The sequence below is a fragment of the Medicago sativa genome, chromosome 6 (genome assembly GCF_051527215.1).
Source record: "Medicago sativa cultivar Bolivia chromosome 6, Bolivia_mono, whole genome shotgun sequence".
Taxonomy (NCBI): Eukaryota; Viridiplantae; Streptophyta; class Magnoliopsida; order Fabales; family Fabaceae; genus Medicago; species Medicago sativa.
Window position 1 is genome coordinate 27862795 of NC_140754.1, and position 27671 is coordinate 27890465.

The following is a 27671-nucleotide window of genomic DNA, read 5'->3' on the forward strand; positions in this document are numbered from 1 at the left end:
GCAATGCTCCAACGAAGTCCATAGATATACTATCCCACTTCAACTCTGGCACAAACAAAGGTTGCATCAAACCCGACGAATTTTGAAGTTCAATCTTAGACTTCTAACAAATCAAACAAGCGTACACAAACTCCGCTATATCCTTCTTCATTTCTGGCCACCAAAACAACCTCTTCAAATCCTGATACATCTCTGTCGCTCCTCGATGAATACTTCGACTGTAACAGCCCGTTTTTCGCTAGAATTATTTTATTTATTTATTATGTGTGTTTATTTGTGCTTGTATGTGATTAATTGTCTTTGTGTGTATTTTATTCGCGGTTAGTGGATTTTTGGCGAAGAAGGGTATTTTAGTTAATTTAGACTCTCAAGGGTATTTTGGTCATTTGGTGGGCAAGGGTAAATTAGTCATGTTATTCAGAGGGGTATTTTTGGAATTTTAGGTGGGAATGATTATTTTACTAAGTTATTAGTGAGTTGGGGTAATTATTTAGAGACGGTAATTATTCGTTATTTTTACGGTTTAAGTGAGTAACTTTGGGGGATTAGTTGGTACGAATATTGAGTCCATTAAGACAATTAGAGACCTAACCCAATTATGTGGTGACTATATAAACACAACACTTGTGAGAAAATTAGGTCTTTATACTCATTCACTCATTTCACAAAATATTTTGAGAGAGAGGTAGAGAGAGAAAGTGGATCAAGAGGATAGAAGAGGAAGCTAGAGAGAGAGATTGTGGTTTGAAGAGCTAGAGCTAAAGTGAAACTTAAGCTAGAGGAATCAAGTACTAGCGGTAAAGGGGATGGATTCATTTCATCAATTAAGCTATAATTTCAACAAGTGATTATGGGTCATAAGTAATTATTTGCGAATTGTGATTTTGATGAATTTATATGTTAATTTTCGTGCTCATATTTATGTGTTAAATTTGGGTATGTGAAATTGTTCATAAACTTGTTTATTATGCTTAAGCTTCATGATGATTATATTCTAAAGTGATTATGTTGAACTTTTGGTTTGAAATGATGAAAACTGGGGTTGTTCTTGATTGTTGGTGAATTCATGATCTCATACTCTAAATGTTGTTGGTTGTTGTTGATAATGATGATTCATGAATTGGGTGAGATATATGTGTTGTTGTGTGTGTGAGTTGTTGTTGTTGGAACCTTGATGAATGAAGTGAATTTAAGTATAAGTTGTTTTGTATTGTCGTGAAAAGAGTCTAAATGGTGTATTTGAACCTTGGAAAAAGATTTTTATCGTTTTGGGTATGTTGGGGATCAAAATAGGGATTTTTAGGATTATTTGGGGATGAACCCGAAGCTAAAAATGTGTTTTCCAGGCCATTGTATCCATTCAAGAAAATTTGAATCACATCAATCTGCATTTGGGTAGCTTTGAATCGATTCAGACAATTTTGAATCGCATCACTGCTTCTCTCTGACTTGTTTTGAATCAATTCAATAAGGTGTGAATCGATCCAGCCTTAGATGTAAACATGAAAGTTTTAGATATGGGTATTAGCTTTCTAATGGCTTTGGTTCCACCGAAAAATATTTTCTAGAACTTGATTTATGGCCAAATTACTACACATAGGTATTGTGGCATTTTTCATGAAACTTCATAATAACTTTTTCACTAAACCATTAAACATCTTCTAAATTAATATTGAGCTTAAGGAAGTCTTTATAGTGAATAATTGAATATGTAATCATGAAGTTGTGATGTTTAGGAGTGGTTTAATTTGGTTTTTGCTTTGAATATGGAATACTTTTGAAAAATGGTAAAATGAGACGAACTCAGGTGAATTTTGAAATTTTTTGGAATTGGCCTGTGAAACATATATGTTTATACTATTGCATTCATATGTGAATTGTGTATATACTTGGTTGAGGCATTTGAACTTAGTTAATTTGATTTTGATGAAATAATCGAGAATGCTAGTTTTCATAAACTAAGACAAACTTTGTAAAATTAATACTTTATGGTCGGATAACTTGTAGGAGACTTTGAATTCATGTTAGTAAGGTTTAATGTGACTAAATTGATGATGATTGGGTGTTTAGTATGATGAATATCATAATGTGGATAGATGTCCGTCTTTTAGGTGAAATGTGAAATTGAACTTTATCGTTTCTTTAAGGTGTTAAATGTTGATGATTATTACGATGATGATTCTTTTAGATGATTATAAAAATGATGAATTGATGATGACTAATTGATTGCATGGATGTAAGTATTTGATAATGTAAATGTTGGTGAAAAACATAATTGGTGATGGTTATTATGTTAATATAGTTTGGTGAGTTATGCATTGTCTAGTCCTTACTTGAATTACATGCATTCATAGTCATGTTAAGGTGTTCTAAAGCATGTAATTGGTGATGTTTATTACATAGCTTCTGCAGAACGTAATTGGTGATGTTTATTACGTTGGTGGAATTAAAACAGTTAAATAATCTCCGCAATCCTAATGGTACCACATGCATCAAGAGAAGAGTCTAGAACATTGCATGCATTTTAATATTTGGTGAGTCGTGTCATAATTGAATATGTGATTGGGTGAATTTGCGCATTGATGAAATTTGGTGAATGTTGTGATTATTTGAATTTTGAGGAGATGTGTACATGATGATGTTTGTTATTCTTGGTGATACTTGTACACTTGGTGAACTTATTCGATGATGATTACCTTGCCTTTACTTTTGAAATGATGAATCATGTTTGTTGAGTTGATCAGGAAAGAGCTTATGTGATACATAGGATTAATGTGAATTAGGTTATTTGTATGCATTAGGGAAAGTATGTACTCTATGTAAAATGAATAAAGTTGAATGTATGCATATATTTCCTAAATGATAAGTTTGGAGTAGTTGATGATTAAACTATATAGGAAATGAGGTGAGAAATTCTTATATGTTTGATGTTAAGTGATGAGCTTTTGATGATGAATTGATTAAAGAATGAATATGTTTGATGTGATATGATAGGGGAAATATTATATTTATGTGAAATTAGTATTCTAGAAATGTTGAGTATGTATATGTGTTATGCATGAAATCCTTGAATGCTTATGTTTGATTATAATTTAATTGTGGATTGTGGACTAACCTCCAGTGGTCGTTTGGTTGACCGCCTGCCTTATTCTTATGAATGGGTAGACGGCGTGCATGAGTAGTTTGCCTAGCTTGGTGTGTTGTTGGAGGTTGGCTTTGGAGCTACCTCGTTTTGCTTTAGGAGTCTTAGAGTCGGGCTCTGATTTAGGGGTGTCTATCTGTTTATTTACATTTATGAATTGTGGAGATTTTATTCACTCAGTATGTTAAGTTGAGATTTTATATTTGGTGATGTAGTATGATTATGTGACATGGCTAATTAGAGATGTTTTATTTGGCTGTCGATGATATTATAATTCTGCTGCGGTGTTTGTTAATTTTTATGCACGTTGAACTTATAGAAGAGGTAGCATCTAAATCCCTTGTATGATTTGTATTATTTGCGTAATTTATCGCTTTAAGCATTTAGGGTGTTACACAGACTACTCCTGTGACCTTCTTCCAAAATCCGCTTCTTAAGCTCGGGTGCATCTGAAACACAAAATCGATCACGAAACATCAAAACACCATTCTCATCCAATCTGAAGTCCACTCTTTTACCTTGATTCACCAACACCAAACGATCCACAAGTTTCAAATCCTCTTTCTGACCACCCTTGATTTCCTCCAAAATGTTACTCGTCAACTTCAATATCCCCAACTTTACACCACTTGGCGTCAACTCACTTACCAAACTCAAATCCTGAAACTTCTCGATCAATTCCATCTCTTTCACCATCAATGCCGACATATGCAACGACTTCCTACTCAAAGCATCCATTACCATATTTGCCTTTCTTGGATGATAACTTAACTGAAAATCATAATCCTTAAGAAATTACAACCACAATAAGGCAACACAATTCAACCCCCCCCCCCCCCCCCCCCCCCCTCTTGTATTTTTTTCGCCTTCACTAAACTATTGTTAGTGGTTTAGACATGATGATATGATGTTCTTTGCTTAAGATTTAAAGAGACATACCTTTAGATTTCTTTCAAACAATCTATTTTAACGCCAAATCTTTGAAAGTAAAACTTGATCACTTTTATTTTTATTGCCAATTACTTGACACTTGATGGAGATATGAATGGAAATGTTTGTTTGATATGATTTATGTCCTTAAGGGCAGTAAGGTGATAAAAACAAGAATGATTGATTCAACTTAAACAATATAATGGAAAAGCCTAGAGATGCGCCAAGATCTATGTAGGATTCTTGTAATAAGCCATGGCTCATTCTCTCCTTTAATTGAACCCCGAAAGTTTTGTCTTCACGTGCTTAACACGACGTCTATCATGTTTCCAAAGGCCATTATGTTTCCAAGAAACTATAAAAAGCTATATCTTTGTATATCGTAGAAAATCTCTGTCATGACTGATTCATTGTTTAAACCATGATGTAACCCTTGAGAACTTAATAACCGTTTTAGCAACTTTTCTAAACTATTATCTTTATTTTATTGTTGTGCACCAAAATATTTATTTTATTTTCTTGCAAACAAGTTTATCACTGAAAAGCTATAGAAAGCTATATCTCCTCCGTCCATGTGGGTTAGATTTTTTATACTATTACTTGGACAATGTATACTTGCACTTATAATACCACCTAGAAATACATAGCATTTTCGGACGTATTGATGTCTATAACAAAAAATTATCATGTTGTTTTCACAAGAAACCCCCCACAGAAGCTACAGGATGTTTGTTGTTTTAAATTTCTAGTTTTTATTGGTAAACCTAATACATGTTTCTACATTCAATAAGTGTTGAATATTAATTCAGAATTTGAGTGTGGTTTTAACCTTTCTATTCGACAAAAATCGAGGCCCAATTTTTCAAAATCATGGCCTGAGATTGGATAAGGTTCAGTGGTTCGAGCTGTGTACGAATTTCGGGGCACGATCTTCTCGGGTACGAGACATTAATTAAGGCTTCAATCTTCTTGTTTTGTATGTGGCTTAGAGAGAAAAATTTGGAAATACAAATGAGGTAACTTTAGGGTTGAATGACTTTGTAACGAGGTCCTCTTGGGTTGGGAAACATTGTAAACACTTTGGGTAGTGAGATTTCACGCTTGGAAGGATCAAAAATCTTCCTTTAGTGTTTTCTCTTAGGATTCATTGAGAGTGTGGGAGACTTGAAAAATGGATAGAAATTAGGTTTTGTTCATTGTTAGCTTTTAAGCTAATTTCTTTTAACCCCTTTGTATCACTTTCATCTTACTGGATTGGAGAGCTTCTCTCTCCCCCAGAGTAGTTCATATTAGACCGAATTTTGTAAACAATATTGGTGTGTTTGTTTGTTTCTTTCATTTCTTATCTTTATTGTTTTGATTAAGCTTGTTGATGTAGTAAATCCGCAAGTGCACGGTTTACCGATGTAGTAATAAAAGAGTATCGTTCCGACAAGGAGTTATGAATTCAATTAACTTTCAACAATGATTAGAAAAGAGTTTTGAGTTGAAAAGTTTGGATTTTTAATTGAAAGAAAATAACAATAATAAAAAGTGTCTTGGAATTATTGGTTCACCTAAATAACAAGCCCTTCACAAACAAACCCTAAACAAGAATTATATATTGGATTTACTTTCTAAAGACAAGTTTCTCTTAAGCGTATCAAAGCTTCTCTCGAAGTCATTGAGTGTGTTCCTCTAGAAACCACGCCAATTCTCATGGTTGATTGCTATTAGAATCCTTGAAGAACGAAACTTTATATGTCTCAAGGTTTGCTAGACTATTCTCATGTTTCGCAACCCTTGTCTAATTTCACTTGTTCCAATATCAAAGCTCTGTGTTCGCTTTATGAATTGATATTTGAGATGATGAATTAACAATTACTAAACCCTCCTGTTTTATCTTGGTTTTTCGGGTGTCAAACATTGATTAAGTTTGAACCTTTTTAACCTTTGATATATCATTTTTTCTTGGGAAGGGAAAAATAAGAAAAAACCCTTGAGAATCGAGGTCCGGGAGTTGTTTTCGCTACGGGAAGGTGTTAGGCACCCATAACGACTATAGTATCCTATAGGAACCGTTTTTACTTTCTACGCGCGCGCTTTACTTTTTAAATGCTATTTGAAAATGTTATTTACACCTAAAAGTTTACTAAGTGAAGAATTGGAGGGAGGAGAATGTGTTTGAGTTTTTATTTTATTTGAATTGAAGGAATATTGGTTCCTTGCCTACGTACCCTTTTAAGGGATCAAATCCACCGTAGTTCTCTTCCAAAAAATGTTTTTGTTTTTGTTGATTGATTTTAATTTTGAAAAGAAAGGAATTTTTAAGAATAAGGGAGAGAGGCCTCAAGGGCATAAGACTTGGAAAATGAGTGAGGTGGAATTAGTTATTTTGCAAAAGAAGTCTAAGTTTGATTAAAAATTCATTAAGGTTTTTTGTTTAAGAAAATAAAGGGAAAATTCAATGGGATTTTGATCCCAAGGTTTATTTGGAAAATCATTTGAGTGAAGTTGTTCATATTTTTCTTGAAAAAAGGGTTTTTTGTCTAAGTTTCAAAGTTCCTAAACATACATCTAAACATACATTCCCTAAACATACATCTAAGGCATGCATACCCTAAACATACATCTAAAGTATCCATGTGATGTGTGTGCATGTGTCAGTGCTTGTGTCGGTGTACATCATTAGAGTCCATTGTCCTTTACATATGCCGTAGTTTACATTCTATGGTCTTGCAAGAATTTAAAAGCATAAAGAAAATACAAAAATCCCTAAATTTTTACATGCTAATTCTTTGCAAGAAAAATAGATGGCAAGAAAATTAAATCTAGAGGAAAGAGATGAGGATGCTATGAATGAACCATGAATGAGAGGATTAGTATCATAATATGTAATATGGTAAAAAATATAAGCAAGTAAACATCACAAAAAAAACTTCAAAATACACAAAAAACCAAAGGTAAAATATACCTAAAATTTGACCACAAAAGCAAAGCCAATACATGACTCATAATCCTCATATCTCAATCAATTTTTAAAGGTTTTATTTCAGTTTTAACAATGAGGATTAGAGAAAAATATCAAACTAAGCAATTATGAAACATTTTAGGCCTATTTGCACTTTATTTAACACAAGAAACACACATTATTCACAAGGTGAAGGATCCATAACAAGAACAGCAGGCATATACTAAAAAGAAGCAAAATCACTCCAAGAATGACATACTCAAAGCCACATTTATGTACCAAAATTCAAGAACAAAATCACACCACAATCTTCACAAAATCATACCAAAAAAAAGTGCACAAACTAACAAAGCTCGAACACATATATCTTTGATGCAATTTTCCACATGTAAAAACAAGCATCCAATACCAATAATTGATCACAACAACTTCACAAAAAAGCTTTAGAAATTTTATCAAGATTTGAACAAAAATTGACACAAAGCATTAATCAAGAATCAAAATATTTTTCACATGTTGTGATCAAGATTTGGCATGTAAGATACATCAAAAACTATCAAGAAGCACAAAAAAAAACTACTAGAATTTTTGTGGAATTTTTTCATGCAATTTGAGTAAACCAGTAGTGTAAGTAGCCTAAAACAGTGTGTGAATAACAAAAATCATACAGAAAATGAAATCAGCAGCGCAAAAAGGCCCAGGCCCACGCATATGGATCCTGGATCACAAGGGAGCTTATGGAACGTAGGAATGATCCAGAGAGGCTAACCCTAGATCTAACGGTGGATATTGCGAAGGAAACGGTTCAGAGGTGAACCAAACTGGTTCATGTGAACCTGTCTGGTTCAATTGCCTATAAAAGCACAAGGAGCCCGGTTTTTTCATTTCTTGTCCCTTTCTCTCTCTAAAGTGGAAAGAAGAGAGAGAGAGTCTGCAACACAACTCCTTCTCCGGCGAGCTTGAGAACGCCGGCGACGGTTTCCGGTGACGGTTTCCGGCGCCGGCGAATCTTTTTACTCCGATTCAAAAACTAATTACATCTTTACAAAGCTCTTTCTCTCCTCTTTTCAATTTCGAAGCTGCATTTCCAAAAAGGTTTTTGAATCGGCGTAGATCGGGAAAGTTCTTCACAGCTTTGATGATTTTTTATTAATTCTTTTTAAACAAATTTTTTGAAAAAAAAATGTTTCCAAACACTCCAATCTACGTTGATCCGTAACAACAAACACGTATATGAAGCAAGAGACTTGGATTTGTGAATGAACAGCGAAAGGAAAGGAAGAAGAGTTTGATAACTGTGTTTAGATTGGAGATAAGACGAACGAAAGAAGACGAAAACTCTTCGGTTGTTCCTCTTCTGGTAAGCTTTGAAAACCGAAAATAAATCGGTTCTTGAACCTCTTCTCTTCCTTCTCTTGCTTCTGTGAACTTTCGATTTGATTTGAGTTAGTTACGAACAGTAACGAACTCGGGTCGAACTCTGTGATGTTGAACTTTGTAGAAAATGATGAATTCGAAACTGATTTGATGGAATGATTGCTGAATCGAGTTCGTTTGTGATGGAATTGGTGAGAATTGGTACGAATCCGAGAGGTTTTGGATAGAGCTGTCAAAATGGGCCGGGCCGTACGGGACGGCCCGAAAGCCCGAATAAAATGTAGGGCCTGGGCCGAATAATTGCAGCCCGAATTTTTTCAGGGCTTTTTAGCCCGGCCCGAAAAAGCCCGTAGCCCGTTAGGGCCGGCCCGTTTGGGCTACGGGCCGCCCGCCAGCCCGCCAATATAAAAATACTCATGAAGCTGCTGTTTGGTCTTGTGTGGTGTGTGTGGCCCAATTTCACTTTTCTAGCCCAATCCAACAATATAAATCATTTCATGTTTTCCACCCATCCAACAAAAAGAAATATTTTCACGTTTCTCTCTCTCAGACTCACTCTCTCACCATAGAAACTTCACAAACCCTAACGAATTCAGCAAAGCCGCCGTCCCGTGTTCCTTCCATCCCGTTTTCTGTCGTCATCTTCAATGCCGTCTTGTAACTCGTGTTCTTCTGTCTGTGAATCGTATTCTTCTGTGACTCATCTTCTTCCATCCATTTCTATTATTTCCATTTTTTATTTTGCTTTAATATTACTCCAAATTGCGTAAAGATTCTGACTATGTTGCTGGTTTATGTATTTATTTGGATCTAATGAATATTAATCAATATTTGTAGTATGTATTAAAGGATTTAATTGTTGATTATGTTAAATTGATTTTTGAATTTGTTGCATCTGTTAGTGGTCATAATTTTCGAATTTATTTATTTTCACAAGCTATTGGGAACAAATTTTAATCCTATTGTTCATAAGGTTTTATTTGAATGTCATTTCAGCACTTTGTTCTTAAGTGGTTTTTTTTTATACAGTTCTTAAGGATTTTGATTCACTACAAATACAATATAAAAAATAAAAAAAAATAAAAAAACAGGTAAGGCGGGCTGGCCCGTTAGCCCGGGAGCCTGTATAGGGCCGGGCTCGGGCTCTATTTTTTCAGCCCATATTTAAACCGGGCTTTTTAGCCCGGCCCTAAAAAGCCCGTTGCCCGTTCGGGCCGGGCCTAAACGGGCCGGGCCGCCCGTTTTGACAGCTCTAGTTTTGGATGAATTGTGGTTCTGGAGAAACGGTTAGGGTATGAAGGTTTCTTCAAACCTTCATCGTGTTCTTGTGAATTTTCTGGGTTTGATCCCTTTGATTCTGGAGAGAGATGGTGTTATACCCTAATTTTGGACCTAAAAATACTTACTCAAAATGGTTTTCCATCTCTGATAAGTGTCTTTGACTCTTGAGAGATTACCAATTTACTTTTGTTTTACACTGATATTTTACCCTGCTTTATCTTCCAATTTTGCTTTAAAAATCTTTTCAAACTGTGTATTTGTCTATGTTTCCTTGCATTCCAAGTCAGTTAAATTTGTCCCTGATCAATTGTATGTTTCTCTGCATTTTATTTCAATGTTATTTGCAAAATTCATGGAAAAAGGGTATTTTTGTCATTTCCTGCATTCAAACTCATTTTAGCTCTGAAAATTGTCTCTGAGTCTTTTCAATTTGTTTATATAAGTCTTTATTTCAATTTCATGTTAAAACCCATTTCAAAATTGCATCTGGGACATTTGGAGTCAGTTTGGTCCCTAGGGGTATTTTGGTCATTTCACGTGAAATTTTGACAGAGAGAGGTTACTTTGAAGTACCTCATTTATGTAGTTGGTTCTTTTTAGTCCTTTTTGTGTTTTTTATTGGTTTCACTTTACGTTTTCTCCAATTTACTAATTTTATTCCAAATTTTATTATTAATTGCATTTTGGTCCTTTTACTTTCAAAAATTGCATTTTTAGTCCTTTTTTTCCATTTTATTTTCTCTTTAAGTTTTCTTTTCAATTTACAATTTAGCCCCCTAAAATGTTTAAAATTGCGGTCTTTTGCAGAATAGTCCTTATTTTGTATCAAGTTTGTTTTTGTCTTTTTCTAAGTTTTGCAGGTCAGTCCCTTTAGTTTCAGAAATTGCAACAAGGTCCCCAAGTCCAATTTCAGTCCTTTGATCCGAGTTAGTTACAGTCCAGGAACACATGGCAGCAAACCATTGGCTATCAAATACACATGTCAAGCTATAAAAGGATCCAATGATCACCGTCCCATTGACCACGCAACAACTCAGCAAAAAAATCACAGAAACGCAAAAAGATTTTCTCTCTCCATTCAGTTAGATCAAAACTCTAACCGTTTTCAGAAAATCATCAAGAACACGAAGAACACAATGAAACCCTAGAAATTCCAGAACTCAAATTCAACCAAATTCATCACAATTTCGAAGGATTCAACACTGTTCTCAGTAATCCTTTGCAGGATCATCATCATCGAACGGTTTTGCTTCGCAATTCAGTGCGAATTCATCACCAACGGTGGCGAACTCAAGCACGATCACGAAGGAGTTGTGAGGAAGAGAAGAAGAGAGATTGAATTCGAATTGAACCAGAGAAGAAGAAGAGCAATAACGAAGCACTCACCAGAAAGATTCAAAGATACTACGAAGTTCTCCGAAGAGTTCTTCATTCGAATCTCCGTTTAAATCCAGGTAACCACCAAGAACCTTCTCTTTTTTCATCACAAAAGCTCAAACGAAGGTCTATTAACACAAGTAAACGGTGAATCAGAGTAGATCGGTGACCTAGAAACATTTTCCTTCGTAAAAACTTTGAAAAGATCGAAAAAGATTTGAGATCGTAACTTCCAACGTAGATTGATAGACGTTTGGCAAGTGCACCAAATACTATCGAAGTAGTAAAAATATCGATCCCACGAGGACTGTTTTTAACTTCAATAATTCAATTGCGTTATAAAAATAGGATGTATAAAAGTTTATTTTATTTTGCCACTAGGCAGTAGATTTGGTTTGATTTTAAGAAATCAAATAAAAGAATAGATTTGATTAAGAAAATATGGAGAGAGATGAGATCAGGTCTTCGACTCCTCTATGTTTCCCCTAATTGGTTACTGCACCTATTATTACTAATGATTTTCTAGTTTCACGATAGTTAACAAATTAGCCCTAATCAATCCCTTGAGTTAGGACCCTCTTCTTAAACTACAGCCCCTAATTCCTTAGGTGGTCTAATAATCCTTGAAGGTTTTATGAACGTTAACCTAATATCACTAACAAACGATTATCCATTCCTAGACTAACCATGTTTATCAGAACAATTCAATTAGGTCTAAGTCGAAAGATATGGTCAGTAGTCATTCGATCTCACAAAATCATGTTTATATTTGATCAGGATATAAAAAGCATTAAGAACAATTGAATTGAATAAAGACTAGAAATTCATTAATAAACAATAGAGTTTCACAGCAACATATGATCAATTAGGGTTACATAGGTTCATCTCCGACCTAATCTCTAAGAGATTTAGCTACTCATAATTGAGTTTACAAATAGCATAATCAATGAAAGAATTAAAACATACATAAACTGGGTTAGAGACGATGAAATCCTCTCCGCTGCAGCCTTCTGGGTGTTAAAATCGCACTTTAGCTCTCCAAAATCGTAATCCTTATGTTTTGAGACTGACTTCCGCTTAAATAGGCAAGTTCTGTTCGCCCAAAATCGCGCTACGGTTGTGAAAATCGTACCACGATTTCACTGCTTCAAAACATGCATTCTGCCAAGCCAAAATCGCGCTACGGTTGTGAAAATCGCGGTACGATTTCTGGTTTTCCAGCACTTCCAGATTTTCTGCTTTTCACACCCCCAGTCTGTCTAAAATTGCTACAGACTCAATAAAAACATCAGCACAGCTGTTTCTTCAAAATCTTCTATTTTTCTGCTCTTTTTGCTGCTTAATCTTGCTTGTGAACTCAAAAAAGTCATGAAAAAGACTCTAAAAATAGTGCATGACTGACTGTCATCATAGATCTACGAAGATTCACCGTTCATTTTGTAAAACTAAGTTCAGATTCATAATCAGCATGGAAAATAGAACAAGTTAGGGTTTAGATCCATGAAAATCGAAGTTGTTTGAAGTGTTGCCGGAATCTGGAATTCACGGCGGAGACGATGAAGATTCCGATGAATCTTCATCTTCCTCAGCCGTTTCTTCCCAGAAACCGACGGTGAAGATGAACAAGGGAAGAGAGAAGTGAGAGCTTCTCTCACTAGAACGAGAGAAGAGAGAGAAGTGAAAGAGGAGAATGATTGAACCGGTCCCCTTAGGTTTTTATAAGCAATCGAACCGGATCGGTCTGAAACCGGTCCACTCCCCTATTTACCCCACCACAGGATCTAGGTTTGATCCACATGGATCAACCCTACGGTCCCTAAGCTTCTGAGGTGTTTTGGATCTTTTTTGTTTGGACCTGGGCTTCTGTTGAGCTGGACCTTGCGTTCTTGTGATTTGTTTGCTATTTTGAGACTGCTTCTTGATGTTTGCACCTCTGGTTCATCAAAAAACCTTTTAAAAATTCCTAAAAAATGTTCAAATCATTTTCTTGATATTTTTTGATGAATCTTGATGTATTTACATGTTAAGAATTGGTCAAAAATATGAGGAAATAATTTGTTCTTTATTAATTCAATTCTCTTTCTTCTTGTTAAAAAATCTCATAAATTTTTTTCTAAAAACCTTGTGAACTCTTTTGCAACTATTTTTGACACTTGTTACTTAGGATATTTTGACATATAAAAAGAATGGAAAAAATAATGATGTGTTGTGTGTTGCTTTATTCCTTGAATTTTATGTTAAGAGCTTGTGAAAATATGTATAGCTTTGATTCCAATTTTTAGTGCACACTTGTGAGTTGTGATGTGTGGGTTGGGGATTGATTTGTCACTGTTTGGATGTGTTTCTTGCTGTATGTGAATATGTGTGGTTAGTTACTTGCTTTACAAGGCAACTTAATGTTTGTTTGTGAAAATAAAGTGCCAAATATGTCTAAAACATATCATAATTCTTGACTTGAATGTGTTCTCATAATTCTCACATTATTGATTGTAATAAAACCTTTAGAAAATTGTCATGATATGAGGATTATAAGTCATATACTTGTTTTGATGTTATGGTAAATTCTAGGTATATTTTGCTACTTTTTAGGTTAAGAGTTTTATTACTTTTTGTCAAGTTTTTTTTAGTGTTTCTCTTGCTTATAATTTCCATTCTATTATGCCTTATGCTACTAACCACTTTATTTCATGTTTCATTCATCCATAAGCATCTCATCCACCATCTCATTTTCTTGGCTTTTATTCCTTACACTTTAATTTTCATGCCAAGACTTAGCATGTAAAAAACTTAGGGATTTTGTAATATTTTTCTTATGCTTTTAAATTCTTGCAAGACCATAGAATGTAAACTAGGGCATATGTAAAGGACAATGGACTCTAATGATGTACACCGACACAAGCACCGACACATGCACACACTTAACATAGATACTTTAGATGTATGTTTAGGGTATGCATGCCTTAGATGTATGTTTAGGAACTTTGAAACTTAGACAAAAATCCTTTTTCCAAAAAATATGAACAAACTTCACTCAAATGATTTTCCAAATAAACCTTGGGATCAAAATCCCATTGATTTTCCCTTCATTTTCTTAAACAAAAATCCTAATGAATTTTAATCATACTTAGACTTCATTTTTGCAAAATAACTAATTCCACCTCACATTTTCTAAGTCTATGCCCTTGAGGCCTCTCTCTTATTCTTCAAAATCCCTTTTTTCAAACTTAAAATCAATCAACAAAAACAAAAACATTTTTTGGAAGAGAACTACGGTGGATTTGATCCCTTAAAAGGGTACGTAGGCAAGGAACCAATATTCCTTCAATTCAAATAAAATAAAATTCAAACACATTCTTCTCTCTCCAATTCTTCACTTAGCAAGTCTTTAGGTGTAAATAACACTTTCAAATAGTAGTTAAAAATAAAGCGCGCGCGTAGAAAGTAAAAACGGTTCCTATAGGATACTATAGTCGTTATGGGTGCCTAACACCTTCCCGTAGCGAAAACAACTCCCGGACCTCGACTCTCAAGGGTTTTAATTATTTTTCCCTTCCCAAGAAAAAATGAGATATCAAAGGTTAAAAAGGTTCAAACTTAATCAATGTTTGACACCTGAAAAACCAAGATAAAACAATTACTACCTATTAAAAGCAATTATGACGTACTTATTTCAAAAAATAACACGTATCAAGGTTGATTCGATTTTGAATAATAATTATGACGTAGTGTTAATGGCAATCAAGAACGTAGTTAATGGCAATTAAAAACTTTTGAATAGTAATTATTACCAATAGAAGACTATGATTAATCACATTTGAAACTAACGAAGAGAATTGCCAATTACCTATTTAAATACCACTTAGTTGTGCTAATACAGCCATTCTCGACTTTAAGCAAATATAAGCAAATATAACTCTTTCTTGCACTTGCTAATATGACAAACATTTTCACCCCCATTTCAGCTGTGACAGGTGGAAAGAAAGATTTGAAGTTGATTGTCCGTGTGGCCCATATATGGTTGATCCGTGATAAGGAAAATCCAGACGATATAATCTTCATGAACATGATATTGGTTGATGAGAATGTATATTATATAAATCGATTGTATAAATAAATGATCATTTTTTCAAGTTGCCATGGTTTATGTTAATGACATGTTATTTTTTGTTTAGCGAGGACGGATCCATGCCACTGTTCATAAGTTCCTGGTGCCAACGATTCAAGGAATGGTTGAAGAAGGATGAACATATAAGCTAGAGAATGTCATGGTAGGATTTAACGAGGGGAATTACAAACTCTTGCCACACAAGCACAAACTTAATATGGAATTGGTGTAAGGCTTGGATCAAGTTTCAAAGGAGTCAATTTTTGTTTGTTTTATTTGTAATGACTATTAAAAAGTGTTACTTTAAGAGATGGGTTGAATACGTAAAAAAAAAAAAAAAAAAGGTTGATGATAACCAATGATGAATGTGAAAATACTAATGTCACTTCAAATGTTGTTTTTATAGTATTTCGTAATGTATGATAACTAATGTAAAATGTACGGTTTTCAAACTATATTAATGTCAAGATGATATGATTATTGTAATACATTTTTATCATGCGAATATTTCATATTTTTATTATTATTATGATATAACTTATTCGTACATATTTTAGTCGGTAGGACCCGTGCGGAGCACGGGTCCGCACGGGTCGATGGTCTAGTTAGTTTAATTTCTCTGGAGTTAGATAAAATCATAGGTACTTGATGCAACCCTTGAACCATGACACCAATGATTCAAATCACTAAATCTATGATATAACCATGCTTGATCAACCAATGTGATGAGATTATCAATCTAATCTTAAGAAATATACTAAAGTAATATATAAGATATTATAAAATATTACCAATTTGGGTTGACCTAGTGATATTGGCTTGGGATCTGGGAATGTTCTCCTCCTCGATGTCTCCAAAATACATGTGAGACCCACCATTTTATGTGGGACTCGTTTCCAAAATAGTCGGACCCGTGAAATATTGTGACTTTTTATCAAAGCCAGGTTAGCAAGCCAGTCCATGTTATAAGGAGAAGATGGAAAAAAGCTTGGACAATTATATCTTAGTAGTCACGAGATCAGGAAACATTATTTTCTTAAAATGTTTTTCACATTTTCTTTAGTCTTATTATGAAAAAGGAATCAACTTTTACTCATACTAGCTAATTGAATAATGTGTTGATGAAATATAAATAGAAAGTGGTAGGAATAGGATATAACTCATAATACAACTTTCTTTCTTTTCCATGGCTCTACTTATTCTCTATATGTCATATATTTTCTCCTTTGTTCTCTTGGCCCTTATTGTGCAACAAATAAGAACAACGCTCAAGAAAACAAACTCAACTCATAATCTCCCTAAAGGGCCTAGAAAGCTGCCAATTATAGGAAATTTACACAATCTATTAAGCAGTCAACCACATCAAAAACTAAGAGACTTGGCCAGAAAATATGGACCCTTAATGCATCTCCAACTTGGAGAGGTTTCCACTGTTGTAATTTCATCACCAGATTCTGCTAGAGAGGTGATGAAAACTCATGACATTAACTTTGCAACAAGGCCTCAAGTTCTAGCCGCAGATTTACTTTCTTATAACTCTACAGGTATAGTTTCTTCTCCTTATGGTAATTATTGGAGACAGCTAAGAAAAATTTGCACATTGGAGCTTTTGAGCCTAAAACGCGTCAATTCACACCAGCCAATTAGAGAAGAGGTGCTCTCTAATCTTGCTGACTGGATTGCCTCAAACCAAGGATCACCCATTAACCTGACTCAAGCTGTAATTTCTTCAATATACACAATTGCTTCACGGGCTGCCTTCGGAAATAAATGCGAAGATCAAGAAAAATTTATATCTGCAATGAAAGAATCATTGATCATCGCAGGAGGTTTCGATTTATCAGATTTGTTTCCTTCTATTACGTGGCTGCATTATTTCACTGGTCTAAGGCCTAACCTTGAGAGGGTGCATCGACAAATGGATCAGATACTGGAAAATATCATCAATGAACACAAAGAGGCCAAGTCAAAAGCCAGTTATGACCATGGTGATTCAGATGAAGATCTTGTAGATGTTCTCATAAAATATGAAGATGGCAACAACATGGATTTTTCCTTAACTACCGACAATATCAAGGCCATAATCCTGGTATGAATCACATTCTTTGTCACCTTCAACATCATTGAAGATGAGAAAATTTTATGAATCAAATTATTTGTCACTTCTTTTTCAATGAGGAAGGAGAACTTTAATTTTTTATTAATTAAAGTGACATTAATGGAGAATTTCACAATCTTGTATGATGGTAATTTGCATTTGAACTATCCAATATTGATTAGATTTCTTTTCCGCCTACCTCATACTATTTTCAGAACATTCTTATCGACAAAAAATATTGGCTAAATTACATAGTCCCTATGGTCTCTTAAGTTATTTTTAGGTTTCACTTTGGTCATTAAGCTACAAACATTTTACACTTTGATTCCTAATTTTGTCCGTTCAGTTTGGTCTCTTAAATTACAAAATTTAGACACTTTGATCCTTTATATTAGTCTTTTTAACTATGTCTTTAAATATTAAACATGAAAGAATTAGTTGGACCTTATTGATAGTTATTTTTCAGGACATTTTTGGTGCTGGAGGTGAGACATCAGCAACCACCATAGATTGGGCAATGGTAGAAATGGTAAGGAATCCAAATATAATGAAGAAAGCACAAACTGAGGTGAGAAAGGTTTTCAAAATTAAAGGTAGGGTTGATGAAAATTGCATCAATGAACTTGTTTATTTGAAATCAGTTGTCAAAGAAACCCTAAGATTACACCCTCCGGCGCCACTTTTGGTACCAAGAGAATGTGGTCAAGCATGTGAGATACATGGTTATGACATACCAGGTAAGACTAAGGTGATAGTCAATGCTTGGGCAATTGCAAGAGATCCAAACTACTGGACTGAACCAGATAGATTTTTTCCAGAGAGATTCATTGATAGCAATATTGATTATAAAGGGAGTAATTTTGAGTACATTCCTTTTGGTGCTGGAAGAAGAATTTGTCCAGGGAGCATATTTGGTTTGAGGAATGTTGAGGTGGCCCTTGCAATGTTGTTGTATCATTTTGATTGGAAGCTTCCTAGTGGATTCAAAAGTGAAGAATTGGACATGACTGAGAATTTTGGAGTCATAATGAGCAGAAAATGTGATCTTTTATTGTTACCTTTTGTCTATCATCCTTTGCCTATCATGTCAGCTTAACTAATAATGTGTGCAGATAATGTAATAGTCTGTTGGTGTGTTTAAATAGAATAAGGGACAATTTCCATTTCTTCATTTAAGGAGTTTATCTTTTCAATTGTATTGTAACTACTCTGCTCGAAGATATTCCTATAGTTTGTGATAATAATAACAGTACTATGTTCGAATAATCAGATCTGTCATAAGTCAATGAAATACTACGGTATGTACAAATTGTTGGAATATTTTATTATTTAATTTTATTCCAATGTTATTAGTGGACAAATATCTTTATAATATTACGAGTTATTTACGATTTGGAACCTTAATTGATTAGTGTTTAAATTAAGTACTATGATTAATTAAATTTCTATTAGATAGTTAATTAATTAATATCAACTCAATATGGGTGGATGTCTAGATCAGCGACGAAACTAGACTAATTGTTATGAGGGGGTCAAATACAAAGAATTTTTTTGAGGAAAATAATTTTTATTTTTATTCATAAGTAATATTTTTTTAAAAATAAACTTATTTGACGTAGCTAAAAATATATTACAGGGTTAGCTAACTATAATAGTATATGTGATCATTCAATAGATGAAAAAAAAATTGGTAGCTGCTACTCCAAAAGCATTCGCCCTTGGTCATCACAATATAACAGGTTATGGCCTCAATACACCATACATGACATATTCTCTCTTCTCCCGATCTAAAGAGAACTTGAGGCATAAAGCTATCAGTTGAAAAAGAATCAAACTAGTTGCTGCTATCTTTACTTTTTGTTTCAGATAACTGCTAGAAAACCCTTTTGTCATGGATCCAGGTATTCCTATGATCCTTAATCTTTAATTTTTTATAGATCAAACAACATGTAGATCCGTTCATATTCATGCTCAATGTTTTATCTGTTTTCGCTAATGGTTTATACTTTTGCTTTATATCGAGTATGTATTGTGAAATTGATCTTTATTTTGACATAATTTCAACATAAAGACCATAAAGAAATAAAAATTGTGTACAACTTACACCATTGTTGTATGCGATGATTTATCTTTGGGAATATTTGAAACTACATATTTTAGGTAAACTCTAGAGTATTTTTTAGTTTCGATTGGTGTTGATATTTTGTAGGTAAATTCTATTTAACATATAAATTTATTTTAGAATAAAACAATATTAAAATAAGATATAACATTGAATGATTGGAAGGAGTACATATTGAACCAAACTATCTGGTAGGGTTTGTTTGGTGAAATCTGTTACTACGACTATCCCAGTATATACAATGCAACTCCACCATCTCCCTACTGACGTGTGTAACCAGCTTGATAAAATAGCTAGAAGCTTTCTTTGGGGTGGTGACGGGGTATCAAGGACTTGAAGATAGTTTTCAACTAGGCGCTGGTGGAGTTCTTCGTGGCGATGATGGGAACTGGATAGCGGGGTTCACTCATTTTGAAAATGGTGGTGACGCACTCTTGACGGAACTTCGTGCTATTCAACTTGGGATTGCAACTTGCTATGATCTCGGCTATACGCACTTCATTTGTGAAAGTGGTTGTTTGGAAGCGATAGACCTTATTCTCAATGTGACAAATGTAAGTTTGCATGTATATGCCTTTGTGTTGCTAGAAATCTCGGATGCCTTGCACCATGGGACTATCAATTTAGTTCACATTCCAAGGGAGCTGAATATATATGCGAATTTTATGGCTAAGAAAGCCCATTCCGCTTCTTCAGATCACTGGGATCGTCCTCCAGATGGCTTAGAATCTCTCCTTCTGAAAGACAAACTAGCTATGTAGTGTTTAGTTTTTTCCTTTTTTCTTTTTTGCTTTGTTACTTTGTAACACCACATAAAAAAAAAACTATTTTAACTACGCCTGAAAGATATAAATTCGTTCGGACAAGTAGGGTCATATTTTAAAATATATATATATATATATATATATATATATATATATATATATATATATATATATATATGTTACTCCCTCCGTCCCGGAATATCTGACCCATTTACTAAAAAAAAGTGTCCCAAAATAACTGAGTCATTACAATTTTCAATACAACTTTCATCATTCCCAATACAATATAACTCTAATTAATATTACTTTCATCATTCCCAATTCAATATATTCCACTTTCCCCTTTATTTATACATTTTTCTAAATTTGTGTGAAAAACCAAACTGGCTCAGATATTCCGGGACGGAGGGAGTACTAGAGCTAACACTGATGAACATTTTTCAATATTTTAACATTTAAGACACATGATTAAGAGTATCTCCAACGGAAATATTATAAGCTACAATATCTTATTTTATTATTCATCAGATGAATCAGACATAGCTGTTAACAACATAAGGTTTTCATAAAGAATAATAGAGAGGCGGCTAGGACTCTAATATGATACTCCCTCCATTTTTAAATATAAGCAAAATTGACTTTTTAGGTTCTTTCATTTAATGATGAATGTGGTCAATATTACTGACCACATTCATCATTAAATGAATGAACCTAAAAAGTCAATTTTGTTTATATTTAAAAACGGAGGGAGTAATAATACTTTAACATTACAAAATGTCAAAACTGTCCATCGTGTTATATTTGTGTCAGATATTTTGTCTAGTTATCATTACTCTTGACATTTCAACTATAAAACAGGGGTAGTTTTGTAAATCCCCTCACCCCATCTTCTTTTCATCTTCTCTGTCTTCTCTCTATTTTTCTCCACACCACCATCCTGCTCACACAACCGTCCTCCCCACCACCACAACCCTCCTATGTCGTCGTCCTCACCACAGCCCTCTCGCGCCGCCGTTCTCACCATCGCCCTCACAACCATGAGTTCGTTCAGATCTATTTTCCCTCACACCGCAGAAGACCCATTCAGATCACCGCCGCAACACCGGTAACAAACTTCTACGGGGAGGACCAGATCGGGGAAAGACGACGCCGAAGACAACAATGCCGCCTTCCCTTCATCTTCTCTTCATACCGGTGAAATAACGACGTCGGTGAGGCCGTCGCCAATGGTTGTAAGATAGAGTGTGGATGGTGTTGGTGGTTGCGAGTGTGAGAGTGGATGACAAGGAGATAAAGAGGGATGACCGAGATAGATGGGTTGAAAGGGAAAGAAAGAAATGAAATAAAAAAAATTGAAAATGTTGGTATAAATCAACAGTAACTATGGTGTCTGTATTGTGTTTTGTTTTTGTGTGTTCAGTTATCATTTCTGAAATGAAAAATGAGCGCTCAAATGTTGTTCTTTTTTGTGGGAGAGAAATTGTTAATTCTGTCTGAAATCAGTCTCAATGATTCACACGGATTTGGGACGAAAGTAAACAAAGTTTAAAAGCTAATAGACAAAATTGTGCTTTGCATCCCAAATCCGTCTCAAAATTTCAGACAAATTAGGGACGAAAAGATAATATATAACCTTGTATATTTTGTCTGAATTTCGTCTCAAATAGAGACCCGTTCTGGGAAAAATCATTAAAAAGTTGATTTTGTTTCCAATCCGTCCATAATCTGTCTGAAAGTTTAAAATTCTTTCAGACATAATTTTTTCCGTCCTAAACAGGCAGTTTTTTAGTAGTGAGAATTTAGTATCTCTAATTATTTTTTTCTCTTTTCTTTAAAAAATGTTTTTTCTCTTATAGTGTTCATGTGTGATGTAGTATCAAAAGTAAGTATTTTTGTTATCGTCTACACGGGGACTGGTGCGATATTTAAGCATTTCAACAATCGATATCGTTCTAAGTTATAGAATTATAAAATGTTTTGTTTCATAAGCTAGAAAATTGTAAATTGAAAATGGAACGAGAGTTAACAGGGAAATGAATATGTTGGGATTAAACTTCATTAACCTAGCTTATATGTATTCTTGTGATTAGTCTTGCAGATTCTAGTTATCACTCAATATTCTCAATTGCTCGGCAAACATTATTCATGTCAAAATAAGCTTGTGGGTTCAATCGTATCAGTTAATCGACGATTTCTCAGCCTATTAACTAATATGATAACATTAAGATTCAATACTTTAAGTGAATATTAAACCTCGTTGTGCCTCGTCATGGCCTCGTTGTGGCAAGGTCTGGACATGTGAAAATGACCACAGTGCACAAAGCTTACCATTGACTTAACCTAAAATACAAAAATGCATAAATAAAGCATAAAAACTTACAAAATTGGGTTTCCTCCCAATAAGTGATTGTTTAACGTCGTTATCTCGACGCCTATTCCGTTAGGGTGGCTGAAATGAGACAGACAACACATCTTCCTTTGTATTCCTCTGCTTTGGGAAGAATTCCATGAACTTGAAGTATAGCTGATGTGGAGTCCATATCCTCCATAACTTTTGTTTGTTGAACAAGGCACATATTTCGTCTATTACATGATCAATTTATACGTTGCTCGCTTTCATCCCCCTTTGTTCACTTAATTCTTCCTTGCTAAGTAATCGTTCCTTTTTCTCTGCAACCATCATCACTTCTTCATTATCAACAGTTTTGGCCTCTTCAATATATAACCTATCTTGAGGAAGTTCTACTTCATGTGGTCTCTCTATTTCTTCCACTATTTTCATTATACCACATCCTTCTAGCATTATATCTTCCTCAGTTTCATCAACACCTTCTTCAACAATCTCTCCGAATTTCTCATCCCTAGTTGAAATATTTTCTTGTTCTCCATGAGTGGATTGAATGTCGGTTTGAATATGCATGATTGTTGGTGTAAAATCTAATTGTGCCCGCATAATCTCCAACTGGAATGATAAATTCTTCAATCTTTGGTTGGTATTCTGCATGTTTATCATAGATTGTTGTATGAACACATTCAAAATGTTTTCCATATTTGATATTCGTTCACCTTCATTGGCATGTTGTTGATATTGTTGATATGATTCATACTCGAATGGAGTGTAGAAGTCGATATTGTTATACCCTAATTTTGGACCTAAAAATACTAGCTCCACTCTTCTTTTCTTGCATTTCAAGTCATTTGAACTGTCTCTGATCAATTACATCTTTCTCTGCATTTTATTTCAATATTACTTGCAAAATTCATGAAAAAGGGTATTTTAGTCATTTCCTGTATCCAAACTCATTTTAGTCCTTGAAAATTGTTTGAGTCCTTTCAAATAGTTTGAATAAGTTTTTATTTCAATTCCATGTCAAAAGTCATTTTAAAATTGCATCTGAGTCATTTTGAGTCGTTTTAGTCCCTGGGGGCATTTTGGTCATTTCACATAAATTTCTGATTCATTTTAATCTGCTTTGTTGCTTTTAATCGTCTCGCTTTACGTTAATTTTCAATTTACTTTTTCAATTCAATTTTAGTTTTAATTTTCATTTTGGTCCTTGTACTTTTGTTATTTGCATTTTAATCCCTTTTTAAGTTTGTTAAAGTCAAAGTCAAGGTTTGTTACAAGTCAAGTGCCACATGGCATCACATCATTGGTCCAAGCATTCCCACATCACCTATAAATAGATGAGTCATGGTCAAGGTCAATTAACTAATCATTTTTTTTCCACCATTTTTTTTCCAATCATTTTTCCACAAAATAAAAAAGTCACAAAAATCAATTTCTCTCTTTTCCCTCTTTCTCCTCCACCGTAACTAACCTTCTCTCTCACCCCTAACCAACTTTCTCCACCACCCAAACCACCATAACAACTTTCCTCCACCACCAAAACCACCTTAACTACCTTTTTCCACCATCAAAATTCATCAATTCCACACCATATTCAACCACACACCATAACCGATTTCAATCCACCACATTCAAAAGCAAATTTTCAATCGTACACGCGCAATCACAATCTCCAGAATTCACAACAAGCTCCACAACCGATTCATCTTCTCCAATTCTTTTTTTTTTTTTTTGCGTCGACGAAATCAAATCTATCACGGATTCAACCTCCAAATTCAATCGCAAATCTGGTTCAATTGCACAACAACAGATTCGTCCTTCCACAGTTTTCACCAAATCGCAAAGCGTCGACACCAATTCCGAATCACGTAGCAACGCATCGAACAGAAGCACAATCGAGCACAAGGCGTCGAGTTCGGATCAAGGTTGAAGTGCGAAAGGGAATCAGCACCGTTCTGAGCAAACCAGAAGCAGAGGAGAAGAAAGAGAGGTAAAACGCTTTACGTCGCTGTTTCTTTGCATTTTTGTTCGAAATTTGGAATTTAGATCTAGCACAAACCGCTTTGCTTTTGAGAAATCCGAGGTCATTTTTGAACTCTACGTGAAAAAGGATATTCAAAACTGTAGAATTTTTTTGGAAACGGCGGAGTTTTAAGTTCCGACGCGGTGGTGCCACCACCGGCCACCGCGCCGGAAGTTGCAATCTCGCCGAAGAAGATGAAGTGTGGCGGCGCTGTAACTTGAGAGAGAAGAGGGACCATTTCACGTTTTTCTTTAGTTTGTAACAAATGTTTTTTTTTTAGCAACCCAATCTTTATATACTCAACCCAATTACCCATGGTTTTGACCCGTTTTTACTACCCATGAACCCATCCCATAACTGAATTTGCTCTTAAGCCCAACTGTGTTTGTGTGCTGTTTGTTTCTGGTTATTTCTGTTACTGTTTGAACCCCCCAGTGTTGCTATTTCCACCCCAGCCATGCCTAAAACGTTTTAGGAAATTCCATAAAAATTCATAGTTTTTTCTTATTAATTTTGTGGTGTTTTTATGATAATCTTGTACTGAAAAACTTGATAAAAAATAATGTGTTAGTTTCTTGCGTTAATTTTGAAGTTTTATGTTAAAAAATTGTGAAAATGGTTTGATTTCAATTCCCATGCTTGATATGTGTTTGTGATCCATGATGTGTGACCTTGTGATATTTTTTTACTGTTTAAATGTGTATGCTACTGCATGTGAATATTTTCGTGCTTTATTACTTGTTTTACAAGTTTTGTGTGTGAATAAATAATGTGAAATAAGCCTAACTTTTGTCCTAAATGTTTGACATGTTACACTCCTTTAATCCTCCTTGTGAAAACTGATTTGACACTCTTTGGGAACTTGTTAAAATATGAGGATTATAGGTCTTGTTCAAGCCTTGCATTGTTGATGAATCTTTAGGCCTATTTTGCACTATTTTGCCATGTTTTGTAGTATTTTTCTTACTTTTGCTATAGTGATGTTTCCTTGCTTTTATTTCTTGATGTTATCATGTGCTACTAACCCTTTTTGTTTCATGCTTTATACACCATGAGCATTTCATCCTCCATACCACATTCTCATCCTTTTATTTCTTGCACTTTAAAATTCATGCAAGGCTTAGAATGTAAAGACTTAGGAATTTTGTAATATTTTTCTTATGCTTTTACTTTCTTGCAAGACCATAGAATGTATCTAGGCCAATGATGTAAAGGACAATGGACTCTAATAATGTACACCGACACAAGCACCGACACATGCACACACCTCACTTTAGATGTATGGCTAGGATATGCATGTTTAGATGTATGTTTAGGATTGAATGTTAGATGAATGCCTAGGATTTACACTTAGAGAAAAATCATTTTTCAAACAAACATGAACAATATCACTCAAATCATTTTCTAAATAAACCTTGGGATCAAAATCCCATTGTATTTTCCTTTCTATTTTCTTAATCAAAATTTCAATGAATTTTAATCCAACTTGAACCTTTTTTTCAAAATAACTAATCAAACCTCACTTTTTCTTAAAGTCTCATGCCTTTAAGGCCTCTCAATCTCCATTCTTCAAATTCCAATTTTCAAACTTAAAATCAATCAACAAAAACAAAAACATTTTTTGGAAGAGAACTACGGTGGATTTGATCCCTTAACCGGGTACGTAGGCAAGGACAAAATTCCTTCAATTCAAATAAAATAAAAATCCAAACACATTCTTCTCCCTCCAATTCTTCACTTAGAAAACTCTTAGGTTTAAATAAACACTTTCAAAATAGCATTTAAAAATAAAGCGCGCGCGTAGAAAATAAAGACGGTTCCTATATGATACTATAGTCGTTATGGGTGCTTAACACCTTCCCGCAGCGAAAGCAACTCCTGGACCTCGATTCTCAAGGGTTTTGCTTATTTTTCCCTTCCCAAGAAAAAATGAGATATCAAAGGTTCAAAAGGTTCAAACTTAATCAATGTTTGACACCCGAAAAACCAAGATAAAACAGCTGACGACTTCACTGGGGAGATTCGAGAGTTACGCCTAGTTTTTATTTTCCACGCTTGCGCTTGTATTTTTACTTGTTTCTTTTACTTGCTTTCTTATGTGAATAAATGTTTAAATTCTTGCAAACGTGTGGGGGTGAGAATATCAAAGCCCTGCACCCGGGCTGAGTGAACTTAGGATTTAGGGGGGATATAATCGACAATTCATTCTGGGGGTTGCCTCGTGTTTTGGATTATGCGATCAATCCCACATAGCTAAGGCATTTTGGAGGTGATGTTGTCGGCGCGTGTTGTCGCATTTAGGCACTTTACTTCTAATTGTTCTATGACGCTATGAACCGTAGATAACCAAACCCATCCATGGCCATTTTCTAGGATGTAGTGCGGAGGCTAAACCGAGTATTGTCTCGAGTTTTAGTCGTCACGCGATACTACACTCAAGTTAGACCTTCTTACGGATAATCATGGAGCGAGTGTTGTCTCGTGGCACCATGATATACGCAAGAGAGGTTGCAACTTGGGAACCTTTTTAGAACCCGGTTACTATTTCCTAAAGCCCTAGTTTCACCGGACACCGTGTCCACCCATGACTCCTTGACTTTGAATCTCAACCCACCATGTTTTCTCCGTACTTGAATGTGATCATGCATACATGCATTCATGCATAAACTTTTTTCCATGCATTTATCGGAGGACTTAGACAAGTCATCTGTTGAATATCACGGATGTGAACACCAAGTGATACCATCTCAACTAAACTTCTAGTTTTGCTCAAGATCTTCAAATAAAACCGTGTTTCTCCGTGATGTTCACAACCACTTTGACAAGTCCTCCGACAAAAAAAGAGTCTTTTCGCATTTGCATATCATGCATCATATGCATCATTCATCGGTCACAAAAGGCTCCCTTGTGCTCATTGCCTCCTGGTTTTTCCGCCGCAGTCTGAAAGGTGGCTCGTGCTCGTAAGGTTTACCAACCGGCTAGAATTCATCAAACAAGATTGTACAAGAAAAGAAACATGGCTAACCTTGAGGAAGAGAATGCCAGCCCCTCGGGCCAGCCCATTAAAGAGTCTAATCTGGACGAAATTCTGAGGCTTATCAAAAAGAGCGATTATAAGATTGTTGACCAGCTGCTGCAAACTCCGTCAAGGA

General features: G+C 34.8%; 2 protein-coding genes and 1 pseudogene across 2 annotated transcripts; 2 read left to right on the forward strand and 1 right to left on the reverse strand.

The window, feature by feature from the left end:
* The first annotated feature begins 16327 nt into the window (after window positions 1-16327).
* LOC146914293 (cytochrome P450 71D9-like) lies at window positions 16328-18614 on the forward strand. Its single transcript, XM_085720664.1, has 2 exons — window positions 16328-17251; window positions 17727-18614. Exons 1-2 carry the CDS (start codon window positions 16349-16351, stop codon window positions 18354-18356), a joined length of 1533 nt encoding a protein of 510 aa, XP_085576790.1. The 5' UTR covers window positions 16328-16348; the 3' UTR covers window positions 18357-18614.
* A 641-nt stretch (window positions 18615-19255) lies between these two features.
* Window positions 19256-20143, forward strand: LOC146914294 (uncharacterized). The gene is made up of 2 exons (XM_085721039.1): window positions 19256-19282; window positions 19676-20143. Exons 1-2 carry the CDS (start codon window positions 19256-19258, stop codon window positions 20141-20143), a joined length of 495 nt encoding a protein of 164 aa, XP_085577165.1.
* A 2443-nt stretch (window positions 20144-22586) lies between these two features.
* LOC146914295 (uncharacterized) lies at window positions 22587-23279 on the reverse strand (annotated as a pseudogene).
* Window positions 23280-27671: the final 4392 nt, after the last annotated feature.